The sequence below is a fragment of the Carlito syrichta genome, unplaced genomic scaffold, assembly GCF_000164805.1.
Source record: "Carlito syrichta isolate Samal-C Ts95f unplaced genomic scaffold, Tarsius_syrichta-2.0.1 Scaffold312148, whole genome shotgun sequence".
Taxonomy (NCBI): domain Eukaryota; kingdom Metazoa; phylum Chordata; class Mammalia; order Primates; family Tarsiidae; genus Carlito; species Carlito syrichta.
Genome location: NW_007256244.1, coordinates 140201 through 161587, shown reverse-complemented (window position 1 = coordinate 161587; position 21387 = coordinate 140201). Strand labels below are relative to the sequence as shown.

Genomic DNA, 21387 nt, shown 5'->3' with positions numbered 1-21387 from the left:
GCCGAGGTGAGTGAATTGCCTGAGCCCGTGGGTTCAAGACCTGCCTGGGCAACTTGGCGAGACCTCATCTCTACAATAAATCAAAAAAATTAGCCAGGCGTGGTAGCGCGCACCTGTAGTTCCAGTTACTTGGAAGGCTGAGGCGGAAAGATCGCTGGAGCCCAGAGGATCGAGGCTACGGTGGCCGGGAGCAGCCATTGCACTCCAGTCTGGGTGACAGAGTGAGACTCCAACTCAAAAAAAAAAAAAAATAGAAATCCATAAGTCCTCATGACTGTGGAGTTGCCGTAACACTCCTGTAGTGCCTACATATCCATGAAAGAGAAACAAATTTATATCTGAAGCTTTGTTAATTTTTTGTCACTTGCAACCAGTTAATACTAATGAATACAAATTATATCCATTAACCAATAAAAAAGTAATTTATGAATGGAAAGGGAACTTATATATTATCAAAGTCTCAAAAAGGCTGTTAAAAGACATTAAGACAGCTAAAGATCACCAGGATTATAGAAAACTTCATGAACACTGCACACTTACTAGCCCAAACAACAAAAATATACTAACCTGGGATGTTCTGGTATATTCTTCATATAGCCTATCATATTCTTTACTCTTTTCCTGATACTGAGAGTGGTACTCTTGCAGTTTTTTACCTACTGCATCAATGTTATCTTCTTTTACCAACTGATCCTATAAAAGTAAACGAAAGAAATAACATTAATAATTCTGACACATTAATTTTTCCACATTACTTCTTTTAAAGGAAATATCACCTTAACTACCTATTTATTTGTTTGTTTGCTTTTATTTTTTATTTTTTTAAGTTGGAGTCTCATTCTGTTGCCCAGGCTGGAGTGCAGTGGTATGCTCACGGCCACCACAGCCTTGACCTGCTGGGCTTAGGCAAGCCTTCCACCTCAGTCTTCCAAGGAGCTGGAACTACAAACGCATGCCACCACGCCCCACTATATTTATTTTTTAATTGTATTCTACTGTATAAGTTTAAACCACTGTATTAACACAAAGTATGCAAAGGCACTGAATCCTTTTGTTAACACTAAGATCAGCCTTTAAATCATATTAAAATAATTAATACTTTATTTTTTTCTTTATTTTTTTTGAGTTGGAGTCTCACTCCATCACCCAGGTTGGAGTGCAGTGGCACACTGATGGCCACCCCAGTGTCGACCTGCTGGGCTCCGGCGATCCTTCCACCTCAGCCTTCCAAGTTGCCAGAACTACAGGCAACTGCTATCACACCTGGCTAATTTTTTATTTATTGTAGAGACAAGGTCTCACCAAGTTGCCCAGGGTGGTATCAAACTCGCGGACTGGAGCAATCCACTTGTGTTGGCCTCTCAAAGTGCTGGGATTACAGGTTGAGCCACCGAGCCCGGCCAATAATTCTTTAAACACTGGCAGGGCACAGTGGCTCATGCCTATAATCTCAGTACTTTGGGAGGGCAAGGCAGGAGGATTGTTTGCACCCAAGAGTCTGAGACCTGCCTGGGCACAGAGAGACCCTATCTCTAAAAAAACCCCAAATTTTAAAAAATTAGCCTAATGTGATGATGTGCACCTATAGTCCCAGTTCCTTGGGAGCCTGAAGCAGAAGAATCACTTGAGACCAGGAGGTAGAGGCTGCAGTGAGCCATGATCGTACCATGTACTCCAGTCAGGGCAATAGAGCAAGACCCTATCTAAAAATATGTGTATGTGCATGTATGTAAATAAATTAAGATATGAACTATAAGGGAACCATAAATATAAGTATTTAAGGTAAAGTTAATAAATGTATGCTATAAGCTGTTACAGAAGGGTACCCACAAAGTAAGTTAAATATCTAAAAATCTTGAGTAGGAAATTTAAATGACTAGTTTCTTTTTTTTTTTTTTTTTAAACTGATAAGCCTGGTAAATAGAACCAAATGATGTAGTTAAATAATGACTTGATCAATAATTATCAAGGGCTTCTGTAATCATACCTGTTGGTATCTGGACACCGGGTACATCAGCTTCACATCAAGTTTGGGATTGTACTGAGCAAGAGATTCATGATGATAGTGATTAATGAGCTCCACCACAGAATTAAATGTCAGAGGATCAGAAAAGCCATATTTACCATCCCGATGATAGATCTTTATTAATTTATTATTGCCTCCTTTCCTGTGAACAAAAAGACAATAACTGTAGGTCTTTTCCCCAAAAATTAAATTACTTTCATATGGAGACAAGAAAGCTTGTTGTCACATAATAAACACGTTTGTCTATGGTAATGAAGTTAAAAAGGGAAAAGAGGCATACATAACTGTGTGTGCAAAAGTATATACAATATTTGGTCAGCCACAGTGGCTCACACCTGTAATCTCAGCACTTTGGGAAGCCAAGGCAGGAGAGCGCTTGAGTCCAGGAGTTTGAGACCAGCCTGGGCAACACAGTGAGATCTTGTCTCAAAAAAATAATTTGGAAGGTTGAGGCGGAAAGATCGCCTGACCCTAGCAGGTCGAAGTTGCAGCGGCCATAAGCATGCCAGTACCCTCCAGCCTGGGTGACAGAATGAGACTCTTAACTCAAAAAAAAAAAAAGATACAAGAATTAGCAGGATATAGTGGCACATGCCTATAGTCCCAACTACTCGGGAGGCTGAGGTGAAAGGATCACCTAAGCCAAGAGGTCAAGGCTGTAGTGAGCCAGGATTGCACCACTGCACTCCAGCCTAAGTGACAAACCTAAGTGAGACCCTGTCCCAAAAAAAAAAAGTACATATAATATCATATTATTATCACACCTATTTTTTGTGCCATAAAATACCTTGGTTATTGAAGGTCAACATATTTACACTGCATTTAGTATCAGTAAATTTAGCAAAATTAGTGAAATAACTAAAACAGAAGTAAATTGCAGGGAGGTGGGATTAACGGTAGTCAATATCTGTCTGGGTCAGGGGAGCACACCTCATCAACAAGGGTACCTGCACAATACATATTTGTATACCTAACCCTTAACTGTACCCCACAATTTTAAAACAAAAAATATGCTAAAAAAATAAAAGAAATAAATTGTATCTTTTTTCGGAATAAATTTTCTAATTTGAATTCTATTAATTTTTTTTTCAGAGAGAACAGAGACAATCTCTTTAGGACCTAAAGATATGTGATGATATGTCCTTGCAGGAGAAGCAGAAGCCATCCTCTATATGAAGGGGATGATAAACATTTTTTACCCAGCCACCAACACATTCAAGATTTTATTGTTAATGCATAAACACAGTTAAGCTCCTTGAATGATTTATAGTTGGGCAATTAATCTAGCACCTGATATTATCTTGTTTTTTATACTTGCTTATACTTCTCAGAAATGACTACTTAGGCCATTACAACATGTAAATGATTCAAGTTATCCAACTGTTTTACAAAGTATAGCTTTTGAAGCGCTATGTATATTAGATGAATGTAATTTGATGCTTGAATAGTTCAGACCACCTTTATTTACTGAGTCATATCTGAATGGTCCTAATTTAAGAGGTAATTTATAACCAAAGTTTAAAATAGCAATGTTTTGCTAGTCCCATAGGCACAATCTAAAACCACAGCAGATTGATTCATTGTATCATAGCAAAATGTTGTACCATTGTTATTCAACTCTTCTTAAAGAAGCATGCAGAATTAGTGGAAAAATATCTGCCTCTGTATCTCTTTATACGTGATAAATGAGGCACTGAAATTTGTGAAAGGTCAAACGCAATAGGTTTGAACCTACAGACTGAGCTAAACAATGCTTAGAAGGTCAGTATTTAGATGAATGATGAACTATTTCTTTTTTTTTTTTTTTTTGAGTTGGAGTCTCACTCTGTCACCCAGACTGGAGTGCAGTGGCTGCTCCCGGCCACCGCAGCCTTGACCTGCTGGACTCCAGCAATCCCTCCACCTCAGCCTTCCAAGTAGCTGGAACTACAGGCGTGTGCTACCACACCCGGCTAATTTTTTATGTATTGTGGAGAAGAGGTCTCACTAAGTTGCCCAGGCGGGTCTCGAACCCTTGGGCTCAGGCAATCTACTCACCTCAGCCTCCCAAAGCGCGGGATTACAGGCTGAGCCACCGAGCCCGGCTGATTAACTATTTCTACAAAATGTACATTAGAAAAACTATCCAATCATATGTAGTTACTATAGGTGTGCATACCCACACATATACTCACAATAAATGCAAGCTGGTCTCTAAATCAAAAGGCATTTATTCATTTTAAAAAATGTGTTGAACATCTACTATGTGCCATGAATTATATCATATACTGCAGATACTATGATAAACAAGCTAGATTGGAGCTTCTAGCTTAAGAGTATGAGGAGCATATCCCCATCTTTCAGTTTATTAAAGATTCTTTAAAACTCCTCAAGATAGAACATAAAAATAAACAACTAGATATATCAAATGGCAATAAGACAATTGGGAAAAAATAAAGCAGAATAAAGGGTAGACATAGTTTTGGTGAGCAGAGTCCTAGATGAAGTGAGAGAGCTAGCAGATATCTGAGGAAAAGTTTTCCCAGAGAGAAGAGCAAGTGCAAAGTCCCTGAGGCAGGCGCATGCCTGGCATGTTTGAGGAAAAGAAAGGAGGCAGTGATGCTGTGGTTGAATGAGCAAAAGCAAAAATAGTAGGAGACAAAGTGAAAGATGTGAACGGATCATGTTATAACAGTCTATAGGCTATTGTAAGAGCTTTTCTTTTATGAGTGAGATGGAGAGATACAAGAGCGTTTTCAGCAGAATTTTATAACTTATCTTATGCTTTAAAAGGTTTACTTTAACTGAGTTGAGAAAAGATTGTTCAAAGTGGGCAGAGGTAAAAGTAGAAAGACCAGTTGGGAGACTTTTATAATAATCTAGGCAAGAGATGATGGTGTCTTGGATGAGGGTAGCAGCAGTGGAGATAATAAGAAATGGTGAAATTCATAATATATTTTAAAGAGAGAGCTGGCAACCCCTTCAGGTCCCCTCCTGCTGTGGGAGCTTTTCTGTCCTCTCAAGAAATCCTGCTTTCTCACTTAAAAAAAAAAAAGAGAGAGAGCTGACAGGAGAAAGGTTTGGATGAGAAATATAAATTCAAGAGTTGCCAGACTATATTTGTTATTTGAAGGTGAGCATAAATGAACAAAATAAGAGGTCCAAGGTTTAAGCTTTGGGGTATACCAATGTTTAGTGGTCATGGACATGAAGAAGAACCCAGCAAAGGAAATTGAGAGGAAGCAATTAATGAAGTAAGAGGAGAACTAAGAATGTGATATCTTAAAAAACAATTTTTTAAAAAGCATTTCAACAAAGAGAAAAGTATCAACCAAATCCAGTGATAATTGGGTTTAGCAAAGTAGATATCACTAAGTGACCTGACTAAATGGTTTCAGTGAAATGGTAAGACTAGAAGCCTGAATGGAATAGATTCAAGAAAATGAAAGAAGACAAAGAAGAAACGCCCATAGACAACTGAAGGAATACTGCTATAAACAAGAACAGGGAAGTAGCTAGAAAGAGATAATCAATGAAATTTTCTTTATTTATTATTCTGAAATAGGATATAATACAGCATACTTATATGCTGATGGGAATGGCTCAGTAGAGAGACAAAAAGTGTTGATCCAAAAGAGGACAAGTAATTCTTAGAGTAATGTCCTTGAGAGGATTAGAGAGATGGGATGGGATCCCAGGCACAAACAGAGATGTAAATCCTGTACAAGGACATGAACAGTCACCCACTGGAAAAGGGCAGAGTATTCACGTTAATGTGTAAATATGTTGATAGCCATGGCAATAGGAGCATGAAGGAATTCTCTTCTGTATTCACATTATCAGTGAAATAGGAAGTAAGTTCTTTAGTTAAAAGGTGGGGAAAGAGTTGTCAATTTGAACAGAAAAAAAAAAAAAAAGAACATGTCACCCAGGAAAGAGGGAGGGTAAATGGACTGTAGAAATGCAGAAATTAAGCTGGACAGTTTTGAAGGTCCACTAAGGTTAGTAGTCATGAATTTAATGTGAGACCAGTCCTTGTGGTAATGTCCTTTTCTCCACAGTCCCATGGATAGGCAAGGACTAGGAGGAGAATTGAATTTAACAAATATTGGAATTTAGTTAGGTGACTACAATGAAAGGAAAAAGGAGTAAGTTTGTTGGGGACATATTCACATGGGTAATCTTAATAATGAACCATGGAGTCTAACTAGAGAGGAAAGAAGGAATGAAGGAATGGAAGAACAGTGAATTTTTTTATTACATGTGTTTTTCCCTCACTATAATGTTCTTGAGCAGAGAATCACAATATTCCTTCTTGAATCCAAGCACCTAGCCCAACACCTGGGAGATAGTCATTAGATCCTTAAAAATGAGTTAAGTATTCAGATTTTCTAAAATGAATACTACTTACTGACTCTACTGAAATAAAAAACCTCTACTTTCTCACCACCTATGCCCTGTAGTTTGGTTTAATTCACATTCCTCACATTTGAGGGTCGCCAATGACTTCGACCAAATTCAGACTCTGCCCTTTACCCATGCCAGGCCTTCCTTCTCCCCTACCTCCTTCCTTCTTAATATTTCATCCTCCCGTGACTTTGTTTTTGTTTTTTGGGGGTTTTTTTTAGTTGGAGTCTCACTCTGTGGCCCAGGCTGGAGTGCAGTGGTACGCTCACAGCCACCGCAGCCGCAGTCCTGACCTGCTGGGTTCAGGGGATCCTTCCACCTCAGCCTTCCAAGTAGCTGGAACTACAGGCATGCACCACCATGCCCAGCTAATATTCTGATTTACTGTAGAGATGAGGTCTCACCAAGCTGCCCAGGCTGGTCTCGAACCTGTGAGCTCAGGCAATCCTCTCACCTTGGCATCCCAAAGTGCTGGAATTATAGGGGTGAGCCACTGCAACCAGTTCTTCCATGACTTTGACAATCTTACTCTTTTCTTTCAACATTTCAAACTACTCTTCTTGTCTCCTTCCTGACACTTCAAACAATTATTCTCTAAAAAATGTTTGCCTTCAGCCTCTACCTTTTTTTCTTTTATATATGCTTTCCTTAAAACCCCATTTACCAGCCTGGGCAACTTGGCAAAACCTCATCTCTACAATAAATCAAAAAATTAGCTGGACATGGTGGCACGTGCCTGTAGTTCCAGCTACTTGGAAGGCTGAGGCAGAAGGATCACCTGAGCCCAGTGGGTCAAGGCTGCGGTGGCTGGGAGTGTGCCACTGCCCTCCAGCCTGGATGACAGAGTGAGACTCCTACTCAAAAACCATTTACTCTATGCATATGGTGGCTTGACTCTTTCGCTGGCCCCATATTCTCTCCCAAGAATTACACCTACATTTTCCAGCTATGTACTAAGATACATTTTTACCTTGTAATTCTGGAGCAGTTAAAAATCAATATCTATCTTTTCTTCCCCAATAAAACTGCTCCTGCCTTTCCCTTTTTTCATAAATGGCACATTCATTCTAAGTCTAGCAGTCTCAAGCCAAAGTCACCTTCAGCTTCCCCTCAACCTCATACCTATTCTTTTGCCAAATCCCTTTTGGTCTTAACTCCACATTGTCCTTTGACTCCTCAGGTCCTTTCTTAGAGTCATTATCCTAGGTAATTGTGCATTCAATCATTTGATCATGTAATTCCCATGTTTAAAACCTTTTATCAATTTTTTTTTAAGAGACAAGAACTCACTATTTTGCCCAGGCTGGTATTAAGCTCCTGGACCCAAGTGATCCTCTCACCTCAGACTCCTGAGTATCTGGGACTACAAGTGCGTGCCACCATTCCTAATTTTTTTTTTTTTCACTTAGAAATAAAAAATCAGGTTCCTTATCATGGCTCATTAAGCAAACTGTAATCTTGCACTTTCCCACTTTCAACCTCTATGACTGTCTAGTTCACACGTAAGTCAACCACAATGATGTTTGCATTCATCAAATACCCCAAGTTCTTTCCCAAATCCAAGTCTTTGCATTTTTCATTTCATCTCCCCGTAACACTTCTCTGGCTGGCTCTTTATAACTCTTCAGTTCTCAGACGTCATCTCCTCAGAGAGGCCCCTCTTCTCAAAACTATTTAAAATTCACTTTCCTCATATTTGCTACCATATATAACCTCAGGTGTCCCTATATTAGCACTTCATACACTGTGAAGTTATCACATGTCTTTTTTATGTATTTATTTTGTGTTCCTCTCCCCGATCCCCATTCCCCAAGAATATAAACACTAAAGAGACCGTGTCTGTCTTCTTCATCATTTCTTTTGCCTAGAACAGAACCTGGGACATTGTGGGCACACAATAAATATTAAATGATGGGAGAATAAATTCCATTCTAGATCACCATTGCCTCTTAATTCATAATAGTCTCCTAACTCTTTACCAGTATCCATCCTCTTTTATTCTACTGAAATGTAGCCTGACCACAACTTTACTGCAGAAACAATGTAATGGTTCTCCCTGCCTATCTACAGTATTAAATACAAACTCCAAGTTTTAGAATTCAAGGCCCTTTTCAATACGACCCCTTTCTAACCTTCTATCCCCTACCAATTCCTCCTCTTTACAAACTTTACCCTCTAGTCAAAGAGGACTGCATCTCACAGAAAGTGGCTGTAATTTCTCACCTCCATCTTTGCTCCTACCTCTCAGTTTCTACATTTCCAAGCCCATCCCCTTCTTCAAGATACACTGCAAATGCAATTTCTTCCATGAAGGTCAGCTTTCTATAATCTCTTTTTTTTTTTTTTTGAGTTGGAGTCTCACTCTGGCGCCCAGGCTGGAGTGCAGTGGCACACTCCCGGCCACTGCAGCCTCGCTCTGCTGGGCTCAGGCAATCCTTCTGCCTCAGCTTTTTAAGTAGCCAGAACTACAGGCACACACTACTATGACCAGCTAATTTTTGATTTATTGTAGAGACAAGGACTTGCCAAGTTGCTCGGGCAGGTCTTGAACCCACAGGCTCAGGTAATCCACTCGCCTCAACCTCCCAAAGTACTGGGATTATAGGCTGAGCCACCAAGTCTGGCCTCTATAATCTCTTAACAATATATATCCTTCCCTCCTTTTGGCGCCCAAAGTATATTGTTTGAACCTCTCTTGCTATTTTCAATTTCATTCAAAGTAGCTTTCTCATTCCCTTTGCCTCACTAACCTATATGTTACTTGAGACAAAGTTTTAACTCATTGTTAGATCCCCTGCAGAGTAGCTAGCACTGAGCTATAAAAATTAAACTGAATTTAGACCAATGCCATCACTTTTATACCTTGCAAAATCTATCAAGGTTAGTCATGTCATTTCCTGAGAAAATTTCTCTTTGTCTTTCACTCATTTATTACATCCTTCATTCAAATATTTACTGAGCACCTACTATATGTCAGACCTTGTGCTAGAAACATGAAAGCAAAATGTAGTATATACATACAATATTATTCAGCCTTAAAAAGAATGAAACTATGCAATTTGGTATGGGATTAATACAATGTTCTGGATAAACAAGAAGTATATTCATTCATCTAATGCCTACCCATTACCAGGCACTAATCTAGATACTGGAGATACAGCAATGGTTAAACAAAGTCCCCAACCTCAAGGAATTTAAATTCTTGTGGGGCAAGACAGACTAGGTGGGGGGGAGAAGAACTGAATAACAAAAAAGTAACCAATCAAAGATCAAAAAGAAAAACATTCCAGTAGATAGAATAGCTATTGCAAAGACTCTAAAGCAGGAAGAAGCTTTACACGTACAAGACAGAGAATGGCTAGTGGGGTTGAATACAGTGGGAAGGAGGAAGTAGGGAGATGCAAGAGAGGAGGTATAAGAGGTAGACAAAAGCTCCTGAATGTTAGTCAGATTTATTTCTCCCCCTCAGACACACAATGTCTTATCAATAGATCCAGAGTAGCTGCTACTTCACTCTCTCTAGGTCTGATCAGCACAATGCCATCAAGGTAATGGACCAGTGTGATACCCTGTGGGAGGGAAAGGTGATCAAAATCCCTGAGAACTAAACTGTGACACAGAACTGCGGTAGATATACTGCTGAGGTAAGAGAGTGAAGGTAGATTGCTAGTCTTGCCAGTGGAAAGCAAACTGCTTCTGATAGATAGGTATGGAGAAAAAAGTAATTGCCAGATTAGTAGTTGCATAACAGGTACCAGGAGATTTATTCAAGCAATGAAACCACATCTGGTATAGCAGCTGCAACCGGAGTCATCATTTGGTTAAGCTTAAGATAATCCAATGTCATTCTCCAAGGATCCATCTGTCTTCTGCACAGGCCAAATAGGAGAACTAAATGAGGATGTGGTGGGAATCACCACCTCTGCATCTTTCAAGTCCTTCATGGTAGCACTAATCTCTGCAGTCACTCTAGGAACATGATAATTGTTTTGGATTACATAGATGCAGCTCTATTGGGTTCCATTTTGCCTTTCCCATCATGATATCCCTATCTCTACAAGTTAGGGAACAAGTGTGAGGATTTTGCCAGCTTCTAAGTATGTCTATTCCAATTATGCATTCTGGAACTGGAAAAATGACCACAGGATGAGTCTGGGGAACCACTGGGAGTCATACCTGAGTTAAAACTCCATTGATCACCTGACTAGAATGCCACAGTGATGTTTCATGTCTCCTGGAATCACTATCAGTTTGGAGCCAGTATTCAGTAGTCCCCGAAAGGTCTGATTATTTCCTTTTCCCAACACAGTTACCCTCATAAAAGGCTATAAGTCCTTTGGGGAAGGATAGGAGAAAGGTTAATAGTATAAATTTTCAGTAGCATACCGAGGTCCTTCCTGCAGGGGACCTGGCCTCTCCTTCATTCAAGGGATTCTGGGTCAGTAAACTGGTTCGAATCTGGGAATTGACTGAGGGGCCATGATATTCTTGGCTTTTATGATTCAAGTTAGACTTTTGGTCACTTGACCTGAAAGTTTTCTGCTTAGACAGATCAAGTAAGAATTCAGTAGGCTTCCTATTTCACTTCTAGGAACACCATGATTTAATCAGTCAATGCCACAGGTCTACATGAGTCAGATTATGGTGACTATTGCTTTACCTCTGCTGTCCATTATAGTTACTATGCCCACCCAGTCTTTGTTGATTGAGTGCCTCCACTTTGCCCCTGCCACCCTGGGATCCAAGTATTCCTACGGCATTTAAGTTTTTCAATTGACCGATCATGGTTTTCACTGTAAGGTATGACCTACAGAGAAGAGCAGTCATTAAGTTCTTCAGGGATGCTGCAGCGCCCCTCGCAAATCTATTTCTCTAAGTATTGCTGGAAGGTAAGTGTTCTGGTAGATTTTAAGTGACAAATCCACTTCAGCAATCCAATTTCCTCCCTAAACTTTTGAATTTTTTCCTCTACATTAACCCAAGGGAGATCAGACATCTCCAATTCACTCAGGGTGGGCCATCTTGTGATCCATATTTCAGGCAACCAACTAACCAAACTGTTAGTGCCTTTCCTAACTCCCTGAGCTACAACAATAATTGCAGAATCTCTCTGCTTGGTGAGCTAATATCAACAAATTCAGCCTGATTCAACTTTATATTCCTTCCACCATTATCTCACATTCCTAATATCTAGTCCCATACATGTTCCCCAGATTTCTGCTTGTTAGAAAACTCAAGTTGTTTTGGTGGTATAGTGCACCGTCTCATGGGTTGGTCACACTTTGCACCTCACCTTTAGGGGCCTGCTGAAACCTGGGTGTAGTTATAGGTCTAGAAGCAAAGTTCTATGGTGGTGGGAGTGGGTCTTAAGGAGAATCAGCCTTGCCTTGTTTAGCAGCTGCCTCAGGGAAAGGCACCACAGTAACCTCAGGTGATGCAGAGGTAATCCCCTCAGACAGATGCGGAAAGGCCACTGTGGGTGGGAGGTCATTTCTTTCTTTTTTTTTTTGAGTTGGAGTCTCACTCTGTCACCCAGACTGGAGTACAGTGGCCGCTCCCGGCCACCATAGCTTCGACCTGCTGGGCTCCAGCGATCCTTCTGTCTCAGCCTTCCAAGTAGCTGGAACTACAAGCGCATGCTACCACGCCCAGCTCATATTGATTTATTGTAGAGATGAGGTCTTGCCAAGTTGCCCAAGCAGGTCTCAAACCTGCAGGCTCAGACAATCCACTCACCTCAGCCTCCCAAAGGCGTGGGATTACAGGTTGAGCCACCGAGCCCGGCCATTTCTACTGGCAAACAAGACTCATGAGAATTTAGGCGCTTGCCTTCTCAAGTTTCGTCTGGGTATTTCCACACATTCAGATCCCAAATTACAGGATCTCATTCTTTCCCAACCAATGCCCTCACTTTAACAAGGCTGAGCATTCAACTTGCATTGTAATTCAGCTAATTACATGATGAGGGCTTGTATTTGATTTTCTGTGATTTAAGTCCTGTGGCTACAGGAGAGAAGACTCTAACTCAAGGCACACTTAGAAGCGCATTGGCTATTTATGACAGAGCTGGAGTCAGGCTATAGAATCCCTGAGGTCATCCTTTTCTTTTATTACTTTGTCCTACGACTTAAGAGGAACCTACTAACAACATTATATTCCTTGATCTTTTTTACAAATGTTTGAAAGAATCTCCAATCTAAAAAAAAAAGTATTATATACAGAGTTACCAAGTTTCTTGCCTCTTATAAGTGGTGAACTAAGAGAATGAAATGCAGATATTTTGTGTATCTCTTTATAAGTAGTTCATGCCATAGACTATCAGTAAACTCCTTAGTATTTTGTTTTGTTTTTTGAGTTGGGGGTCTCACTCTGTTGCTCATGCTGAAGTGCAGTGGCATGATCATGGCTCACTGCAGCCTCGACCTCTTGGGCCCAGGTGATCCTCCTGACTCAGCCTCCCGAGTAGCTGGGACTACAGGCATGCACCACCATACCTGGCTAAGTTTTTTATCTTTTGTAAAGACAAGATCCCGCTATATTGCCCAGGCTGGTCTCGAACTCCTGGGCTCAAGCAATCCTCTCACCTTGGCCTCCCAAAGTGCTGGAATTACAGGCAAGAGCCACCTTACCTGGTTGGTCCTTAGCATTTTTAGGTCTAATCAGATTAGAGAGCCAATTCCCGAAACCCTAAAACCAATTAAGGAAATTCATCCTTTAAATTCTCTTCCTCTAGAACAACTTCTCATACCAAAATCTGTATTAATAAAGGTTCTCCAGAAAGAACCAATATGAGATAGAGAGATGTTTATATATGAGAAGATTTATTAGGAAAACTGGCTCACACAATTATGGAAGCTAAGAAGTCCCATGACAGGCCATCTGCAAGCTGGGATGCCAGTAGCATGGCTCAGTCCAAGTCCTAAAACCTCAAACCAGAGAAGTCAATGGCATAATTCTTAGTCGGAGATTGAAGACCTGAGAACCTGTGGGTGGTGAGGTTAAGGGGAAGACCTAGTATAAGTCCTGGAGTAAAAAGGCAGGATAAGAGTTCCAGCTCTAAGGCAGAAAGAGATGAAATATTTTTCTTTTTGTTCTATCCAAGCCCTCAATCAATTGGATGGTGCTACCCACACTGAGGGGAGGAATCTTCCTTACTCAGTCCATTGACTCAAATGCCAGTCTCCTCTGGACACATCCCCAAATAATGCTTTACCAATTCTCTAGGTATTCCTTAATTCATAAAAAGTTGACAGTTGACATATAAATTAAGCATCACATATATTAAAGCCATGGGACAGGACAGGGTCACCTTGGGAGAATTAATACGAAGAAGAAAAGAAGGCCCATGCCTGGGTCTCAGAACACTTAACATTTAGATACTGAGCAAAGGAGTAACCTAGAGTTAGGAAGAAAATCAGGAGAGTGTGATGTCTTAACAGTCAAACAATAAACTTTCTATGAAGATATGTCTATGACTAATGCTGCTAACAGGTCAGGCAAGGTAAAAAGACAGAAGTGGTCAATGGTGGAGACAGAAGCCTGACTGGAGGGAGGAAAAAAATTGTCTTCAATGAATTATTGCAGAACACTGATTACTCTTCAGCACAAGCTAAGATATTAACTTCTTTACCAGAAACTAAAATAGTGCCTCCAAATTTCTAGCATAAAATATGGCATTATAATTTCTAAAGATACTAGACTGGAAAAGCAGCAACGAGTCAGATAAATGTAGATTTGAACCCCTCTTCTACTACTTTTAGCTATGTATCTTTAGGCAAGTTCCTTAACCATATTAAGTCTCAGTTGCCTCATCTACAAAATGGGAATACTAAAAATACCTACCTCATAAAGTTGTTGTGAGAAATAAATGACATACTGCATGTAAAGAGCTAGTACAAGAAAGTTAATCATTGTTTCTGCTCCTGTTTTCATTTTCTTTTTGTTAAATAGACCCTTTTAAAAAAAATCATTGAGCTTTATTGCAATTGGGCTACTTTATTAAAATTAAACATGAGCCGGGCTCAGTGACTCAGCCTGTAATCCCACGCTTTGGGAGGCTGAGGTGAGTAGATTGCCTGAGCCCGCGAGTTTGAGACCCACCTAGGCAGCTTGGCGAGACCTCATCTCTACAACAAATCAAAAAATCAGCCGGGCATGGTAGCGCGTGCCTGTAATTCCAGCTACTCGGAAGGCTGAGGTGGAAGGATCACCGGAGCCCAGTGGGTTGAGGCTGCAGTGGCCGGCAGGGGCCACTGCACTCCAGTCTAGGCAACAGAGCAAGACTCCAACTCAAAAAAAAAAAAAAAATTAAACATGGGAATATCTCATGCATGTTTTCTTAACCTTTTTAAAATATGTGTTCCATCTTTGTAAATATAAAAAGCCATACGTCCACCAATTAAGAGTCTCTAATATGCCCTCTTGGAAGGTATGATACAGTCTGAGAATTGCTTTATAGTCTACATATCTTCATCAGCCAAAATTACGTTCAGTTCTATTTTCTGAAGTCTACATTAAGGAAAATAATAGAGTTATTGGCGAGATAGATTCCTTTTTTTTTTTTTGAGTTGGAGTCTCACTCTGTCGCCCAGGCTGGAGTGCAGTGGCTGCTCCTGGCCACCGCAGCCTCAACCTGCTGGGCTCCGGAAATCCTTCCACCTCAGCCTTCCAAGTACCTGGAACTACAGGCGCGCACTACCACACGCGGCTAATTTTTTTATTTATTGTAGAGATGAGGTCTCACCAAGTTGTCCAGGCGGCTCTCAAACCCGCGGGCTCAGGCAATCCACTCATCTCAGCCTCCCAAGGCGCGGGATTACAGGCTGAGCCACCGAGCCCGGCTGATTCTTTTTTTTAATCTTAGGCTATGCCCATGACTTTTACTTCATTTATAAGGTCAACTGTATGCTTCTTACTCTCCTGCATTTAGGGATTTTAGCCTTTTCAATTCATTGCTATATTTTTAAAAAGTGGTTGCCATTTTTACACAAGATGTTTAAATATTCAATGTATAGAAAAAGAATTAACCAAACAACTAGAGATTATGTATATAAATATTTAAATAAAAAACAGAAATTTTTGTATACCCAGAACTAAAATAATGCCAGTAGATGACTAGCCAAAAGGCTGAAAAGTACTTACCTCAAAGTCAAAGTATAATCTCCCTGCATTTTTGTTGAGGCATCCCGGACTAAGAAGGTACCATCTGGCATGTCCCGCAATTTGTCATTTACCTCCTCCCTGAGAAAAAGAATTATAGGAAAAATGAAAAAATGTAAGTATTGGTGTCTTCATATGTCATTATAAGGCTATTTGAGTGGTGGGTGTGTTTAAGGTTATAATAGAATCATGGAGGTCTTCAGAGATCATTTAGTTCCTCTCCCTAGATATGCTCTTTCTGTTTTGATTTTTGGTGTTATGCAATCTAAGGAAGGGCTATTTGATTTTTAAATTCTACCAAGATTTCAATTGTGTGTAGACGATAATGTTTCCTTAGTCAGGTCTGAACTTGCAGTTTCAGGGAAAAAACAGCAGCTGTTTAGAAAGGTTATATTTAAGCAACAGTGGCAGCTGTTTCTGAACAAAAGGGAGAAAAATTCACAACCTTTCAACATGATATTCTCTATTTTGAATTTTTTTTTTTTTTTTTGAGTTGGAGTCTCACTCTGTCGCCCAGACTGGAATGTAGTGGCCACTCCCGGCCACCACAGCCTCAACCTGCTGGGCTCCGGCGATCCTTCCGCCTCAGCCTTCCAAGTAGCTGGAACTACAAGCGCGCACTACCACGCCCAGCTAATTTTTTGATTTATTGTAGAGATGAGGTCTCGCCTGCCCAGGCGGATCTCGAACCCGCGGGCTCAGGCAATCCACTCACCTCAGCCTCCCAAAGGCACAGGATTACAGACTGAGCCACCGAGCCCAGCTGTCTACTTTGAATTTACACTGATAACAAACTATTTCTACAGAGTTTAAGACTTTAAGGAACAGCACAGAACACTCAAAGGAAATGGAAGGGTATAAAAGACCCTTGAATTAGAGTAGAACCACATGATCTTAAAATATAAATTTAAATGACATTTAAATGTAATAGACTCCTTTATTGTAAATTATTAAAATAGAAATGTTCTAATCAATTTTTAGATAAAATATATTAATTCCTATTCAAAAAATTAAATGTAGAATTGCCATATGACCTGGCAATTCCACTCCACTTCTCGGTATATATCCAAAAGAATCGAAAGCAGGGACTCAAACAGATATTTGTTCACCAGTGTTCATAGGAGCATTACCACAATAGCTGAAAGCTGGAACAATCCAAATGTCCAGATGAATGGATAAATAAAAATATGGTATATTCATATAGAGATATTATTCAGCCTTAAAAAGTAATGAAATTCTAACACATGCTATGACATAATGAACTTTGAAGACGTGAAATAAGTGAAATAAAGCAGTCACAAAAGGATAACTATTATATGATTCCACTTATGTGAGATACCTAGAGTAGGTGAGTTCATAAAGACAGAAAGGAGAATAGTAGTTGCCAGGGGATGAGTGAGGGGAGAGAATGGAAAGTTACTGTTCAACGGGTACAGAGTTTGAGTTAGGGGAAATGAAAAAGTTCTAGAGATAGATGGTGGTGATGGTTGCACAACAGTGTAAATGTGCTTAATGCTACTGAAAAATAGTCTAAATACTTTAAAATAGTTTAAATGGTTAGGGTAAAAAAAATGAAATGAGTACCACGTTGGTAGTGGGAAAGAATAGAGAAGAATAAGGGAAGGACGAGTATATTAAGGAATACAGCATCAGCCTGGAACCTGGTTTGACAGAAATGGATACGGCTTTTTTTCTTTTTTAAGGAAAATACATTTGAGACCCATCAAAGCAAAATTTAATGAGAAAAATAAGTAAATAAAAATAAGACAATATAACATTCAAATTGTGTGTGTGCGTGTGCATTCCCTCTCTAAAATGTGTGTGGTTGAAAATTATCTAAAACCAATTTTACCCAGAAAAGCAAAACTATACTACAATCTTATTTCTCAAAGTGAGGTGTGTAAATCACCTGGAGAAGTAGGGAGGTTGTTAAATGCAGATTCCAGTGATCCACCTCAAATGATTTTTGTGCATGCAAAGATTTTGGAGCTATTGTCTCAGAGAAAGAAAAGTATCGGAATTTAAGTTCCTAAGAAGTATTTTTTATTCTAAAACACAAGTAACAGTAACTATCCTAAATGCGTTAAGTTTCACTTATTCAGAAATCCATTCTCAATAATAGTATTAAAAGTAATATTCACATTCATAATTTAAAGATTCTCTTGTCACTTTTACATGGAAAGAAAATCATTATGACACCTGAAATACTACTGCTTGCAATTTTTTAAAGGTAATCAGCTGGGCTCGGTGGCTCAGCCTGTAATCCCGTGCTTTGGGTGGCTGGGGTGAGTGGATTGCCTGAGCCCGCGGGTTCGAGACCCACCTGGGCAACTTGATGAGACCTCATGTCTACAATAAATCAAAAAATTAGCTGGGCATAGTAGCGCACGCCTGTAGTTCCAGCTACTTGGAAGGCTGAGGCGGAAGGATCACCGGAGCCCAGCAGGTTGAGGTTGCGGTGGCCGGGAGCATGCCACTGCACTCCAGTCTGGGTGACAGAGTGAAACTCCAACTCAAAAAAAAAGGTAATCACTATTTTTTATTTCTATATTTTGAGTCAGAGTCCCACTCAGTTGCCCATGCTGTGCTGCAGTGGCAACGTCATAGCTCACTGCAGACTTGACCCCCTAGGCTCAGGTGATCCTTCTACCTTAGCCTCTTAAGTAGCTGGGACCACAAGTGAGTGCCACCACACCCGGCTAATTTTTTTTTATTTTTTTAAATGGTAATCTTTAAATGGCAACTAGTAGGGCATTAAAGTGTTTTGCTTTGTTTGTTTGTTTGTTTGTTTCAGAGTTGGGGTCTCACAACAGAGTGATCTAGCTCACTGCAGCCTCAAACTCCTGGGCTAAAGAAATCCTCCTATCTTAGCTTCCCAAATTGCTGCAATTATATAGGTGTGAGCCACCGTGCCCAGCTTAAAATGTTTTACTTTACTAATTTTCAAAAATGTTTTTTTAAAACTGCATTTAATTATAGCAACATTCTAGTTACCTTGAAATATCCCCCCAGTACCATTCTGCATCCTGAAGAGAAACAGAACTGTCCTTCATTCCATTTGTAACTGCTGAAGTCATTGGCTTAGGTGGCTTTGGTGGAAGAGCTAGAAGAGAAATGAATATTATTCTGTAGATGCAAATTAATATTTGTTTTCTAATTTCCTTAGTCAGGAGCAGCTCATTAACTAATGGACATTAAGATTATAATTATCTTTCAAATTAAGTGATATTTTAAGCTAAATGTTAGCCAAAGAAGGAATTCTTTTGATTGCCTAAAGCGAAAATTTCAAGCTATTTGGGGTTTTTCTTTCTTATAAAATGCTTTTAGTTCAGTAAGACCTCATTGTCTCTCAAAAGAACCAGGCTTGGTGGCTCAGCCTGTAATTCCGCGCCTTTGGGAGGCTGAGGTGAGTGGATTGCCTGAGCCTGCGGGTTCGAGACCTGCCTGGGCAACTTGGCGAGATCTCATCTCTACAATAAATCAAAAATTAGCTGGGCGTGGTAGAACACGCCTGTAGTTCCAGCTACTTGGAAGGCTGAGGCGGAGGGATCGCCAGAGCCCAGCAGGTCGAGGCTGCGGTGGTCAGGAGCGGCCACTGCACTCCAGTCTGGGTGACAGAGTAAGACTCCAACTCAAAAACAAAAAGACAATGTGAAGCTCTTTCTCAAACAATTCAGTCCAGAAGTCACTAAGTGATCGATGTACATGAGGATTATACTTAATAATATTGTATTGTATACTGCTAACTTGCCAAGAGAATAGATTTTAGGTATTCTTATCACAAAAAAAATAATAATTTGTTTTTTAGTCAGAGTCTCTGTCATCCAGGCTGGAGGGCAGTAGCATGCTTATGGCCACTGCAGCCTCATTCTTCCGCCTCAGCCTTCCAAGTAGCTGGAATGATACAAATGCACCACCACATCTGGCTAATGTTTTGATTTACTGTAGCCACAAGGCCTCACCAAGTTGCCCAGACTGGTCTTGAACCCCTAGGCTCAGATAATTCTTTAGCCTCTGCCTCCCAAAGTACTGGGATTACAATACAAGCTTGAGTCACCACACCAGGCCCAAAAAAAAAATTTTAAAGGTAACTATATGGGATGGTGAATATATTAATTTGCTTAACTGTAGTAGAACGTACCCTCCATCTAGTGTGTTGAACTGCAATTGCAGCTATTGATATGAACTCATGAATTTCAATATGTATAGATATAAAAATAAACATGGATGTAAACATCTGTACATAGAAGGAGTGTATATATATATATATATTCCCTCTGTCCCCTGAGAGGTCCTGGGAGCAATAACACCCCAACATGAACACCTTGCATCCAGATCTTGGTTTCAAATGCCATTATCTACTAAAAGAAACCAGAGCTCTTTGGAGAAATAGCTGATTTCAGGGTAAAGTAGAGCAAGTTACCAAATGAGCCTGGAATATCATGTTGTGCCAAAAAGTAAGGAAGTGCTCAGAAAATGAGAGGGCATATTAAAAGAACAAAGAAGGCTGGGCACAGTAGCTCATATCAGTAATCCCAGAGCTTTGGGAAGCTGAGGCAGGAGGATTGCTTGAGGCCAGGAGTTTAAGACCAGCCTGGGCAACACAGCACAACCCAGTCTCTACCAAAATTTATTAAAAATTAGCCTGGTATGGTGATGTACAACTGTAGTATTAGCTACTTGGAAAGCTAAGGTGTGAGGATCCTTTGAACCCAGTAGTTCAAGTGATCACGCCATTGCCAGCCTGGTTGACACAGCAATATACTCTAACTCTTTAAAAAAAAATTTTTTTTAAAGCCGGGCTTGGTGGCTCAGCCTGTAATCCCAGCACTTTGGGAAGCCAAAGTGAGTGGATTGCCTGAACCCATGGGTTCAGGACCAGCCCAGGCAACTTGGCAAGACCTCATCTCTACAATAAATAAATAAAAAATTAGCCGGGTGTGGTAGCATGCACCTGTAGTTCCAGCTACTTAGAAGGCTGAGGCGAAAGGATCACCAGAACCCAGCAGGTTGACACTGGGGTGGCAGTGAATATGCTACTGCACTCCAGCCTGGGCAACAGAGTGAGACCCCAACTCAAAAAAAAAAGAAAAAGAAAGAAGGAAAGAAAAAAATGAACAAACAAGTCAACTTGAAGGAGCTCTCACTGACCAAAATCTGGAGCAATTAGAGCATCAATATAAATAATGATAGTAAGAGAATACATGGGTCTGACAATTAAGTTTGCAAACTTGCCACCATGTGCTTACATTGGCAGTACTGTACAAACAACTCGTAAGGTTTCATAACCTTGGAATATCAGTATCTCACAGTTGTGTTCATGTCAACCTGCAGCAGTGTCTTGCTGAGTGGCACTTGTTGTTACATGTTTTTGTGTGCCATTTCAAGAATATTGGAGCTTGAATTAGAGCAACAAACAAATGTTTAATTTCTTGTTAAACTTGGCAATAGGGGAAATGAAATCAGAGACATGCTAGTCCAAGTTTATTGGGATAATGCCATGAAGAAAACAGCAGTGTACAAATGGATTAAATGTTTTACTGAATGGCAAGAAAGCATCACTGATGAAGAAAGGTCAGGACAACCAGTAACGAACAGAACTGACAAAAATATTGTAAAAATTCATCGAACTGTGCATCAAAATTGTTGGCTGACTGTGAGAAGCATAGCAGACTAAATAAACATCGACAGAGAAACGGTTAGGAAAATCTTAACTGAAAATCTTGGCATGAGAAAGGTGCATACAAAAATGGTCCTAAGCCAGGCTCGGTGGCTCAGCCTGTAATCCCGCGCCTTTGGAAGGCTGAGGTGAGTGG

The 21387-nt window shown here is 40.2% G+C and overlaps 1 protein-coding gene across 4 annotated transcripts in view; it reads right to left on the bottom strand.

Annotated features, from left to right (window-relative positions):
• Window positions 1-21387, bottom strand: part of PIK3R3 (phosphoinositide-3-kinase regulatory subunit 3) — a 172843-nt gene that overhangs the window by 37732 nt on the left and 113724 nt on the right. For 3 of the 4 annotated variants that reach the window (XM_021718380.1, XM_008069617.2, XM_021718382.1), the window contains exons 2-5: window positions 18566-18674; window positions 15554-15652; window positions 1988-2168; window positions 568-693 (exon numbers count right to left, since the gene is read on the bottom strand). In XM_021718380.1, the coding sequence (XP_021574055.1) occupies window positions 568-693; window positions 1988-2168; window positions 15554-15652; window positions 18566-18674 (515 nt within the window). The remainder of the gene's footprint in view (window positions 1-567; window positions 694-1987; window positions 2169-15553; window positions 15653-18565; window positions 18675-21387) is intronic. The other variant, XM_008069619.1, reaches the window with a different exon arrangement.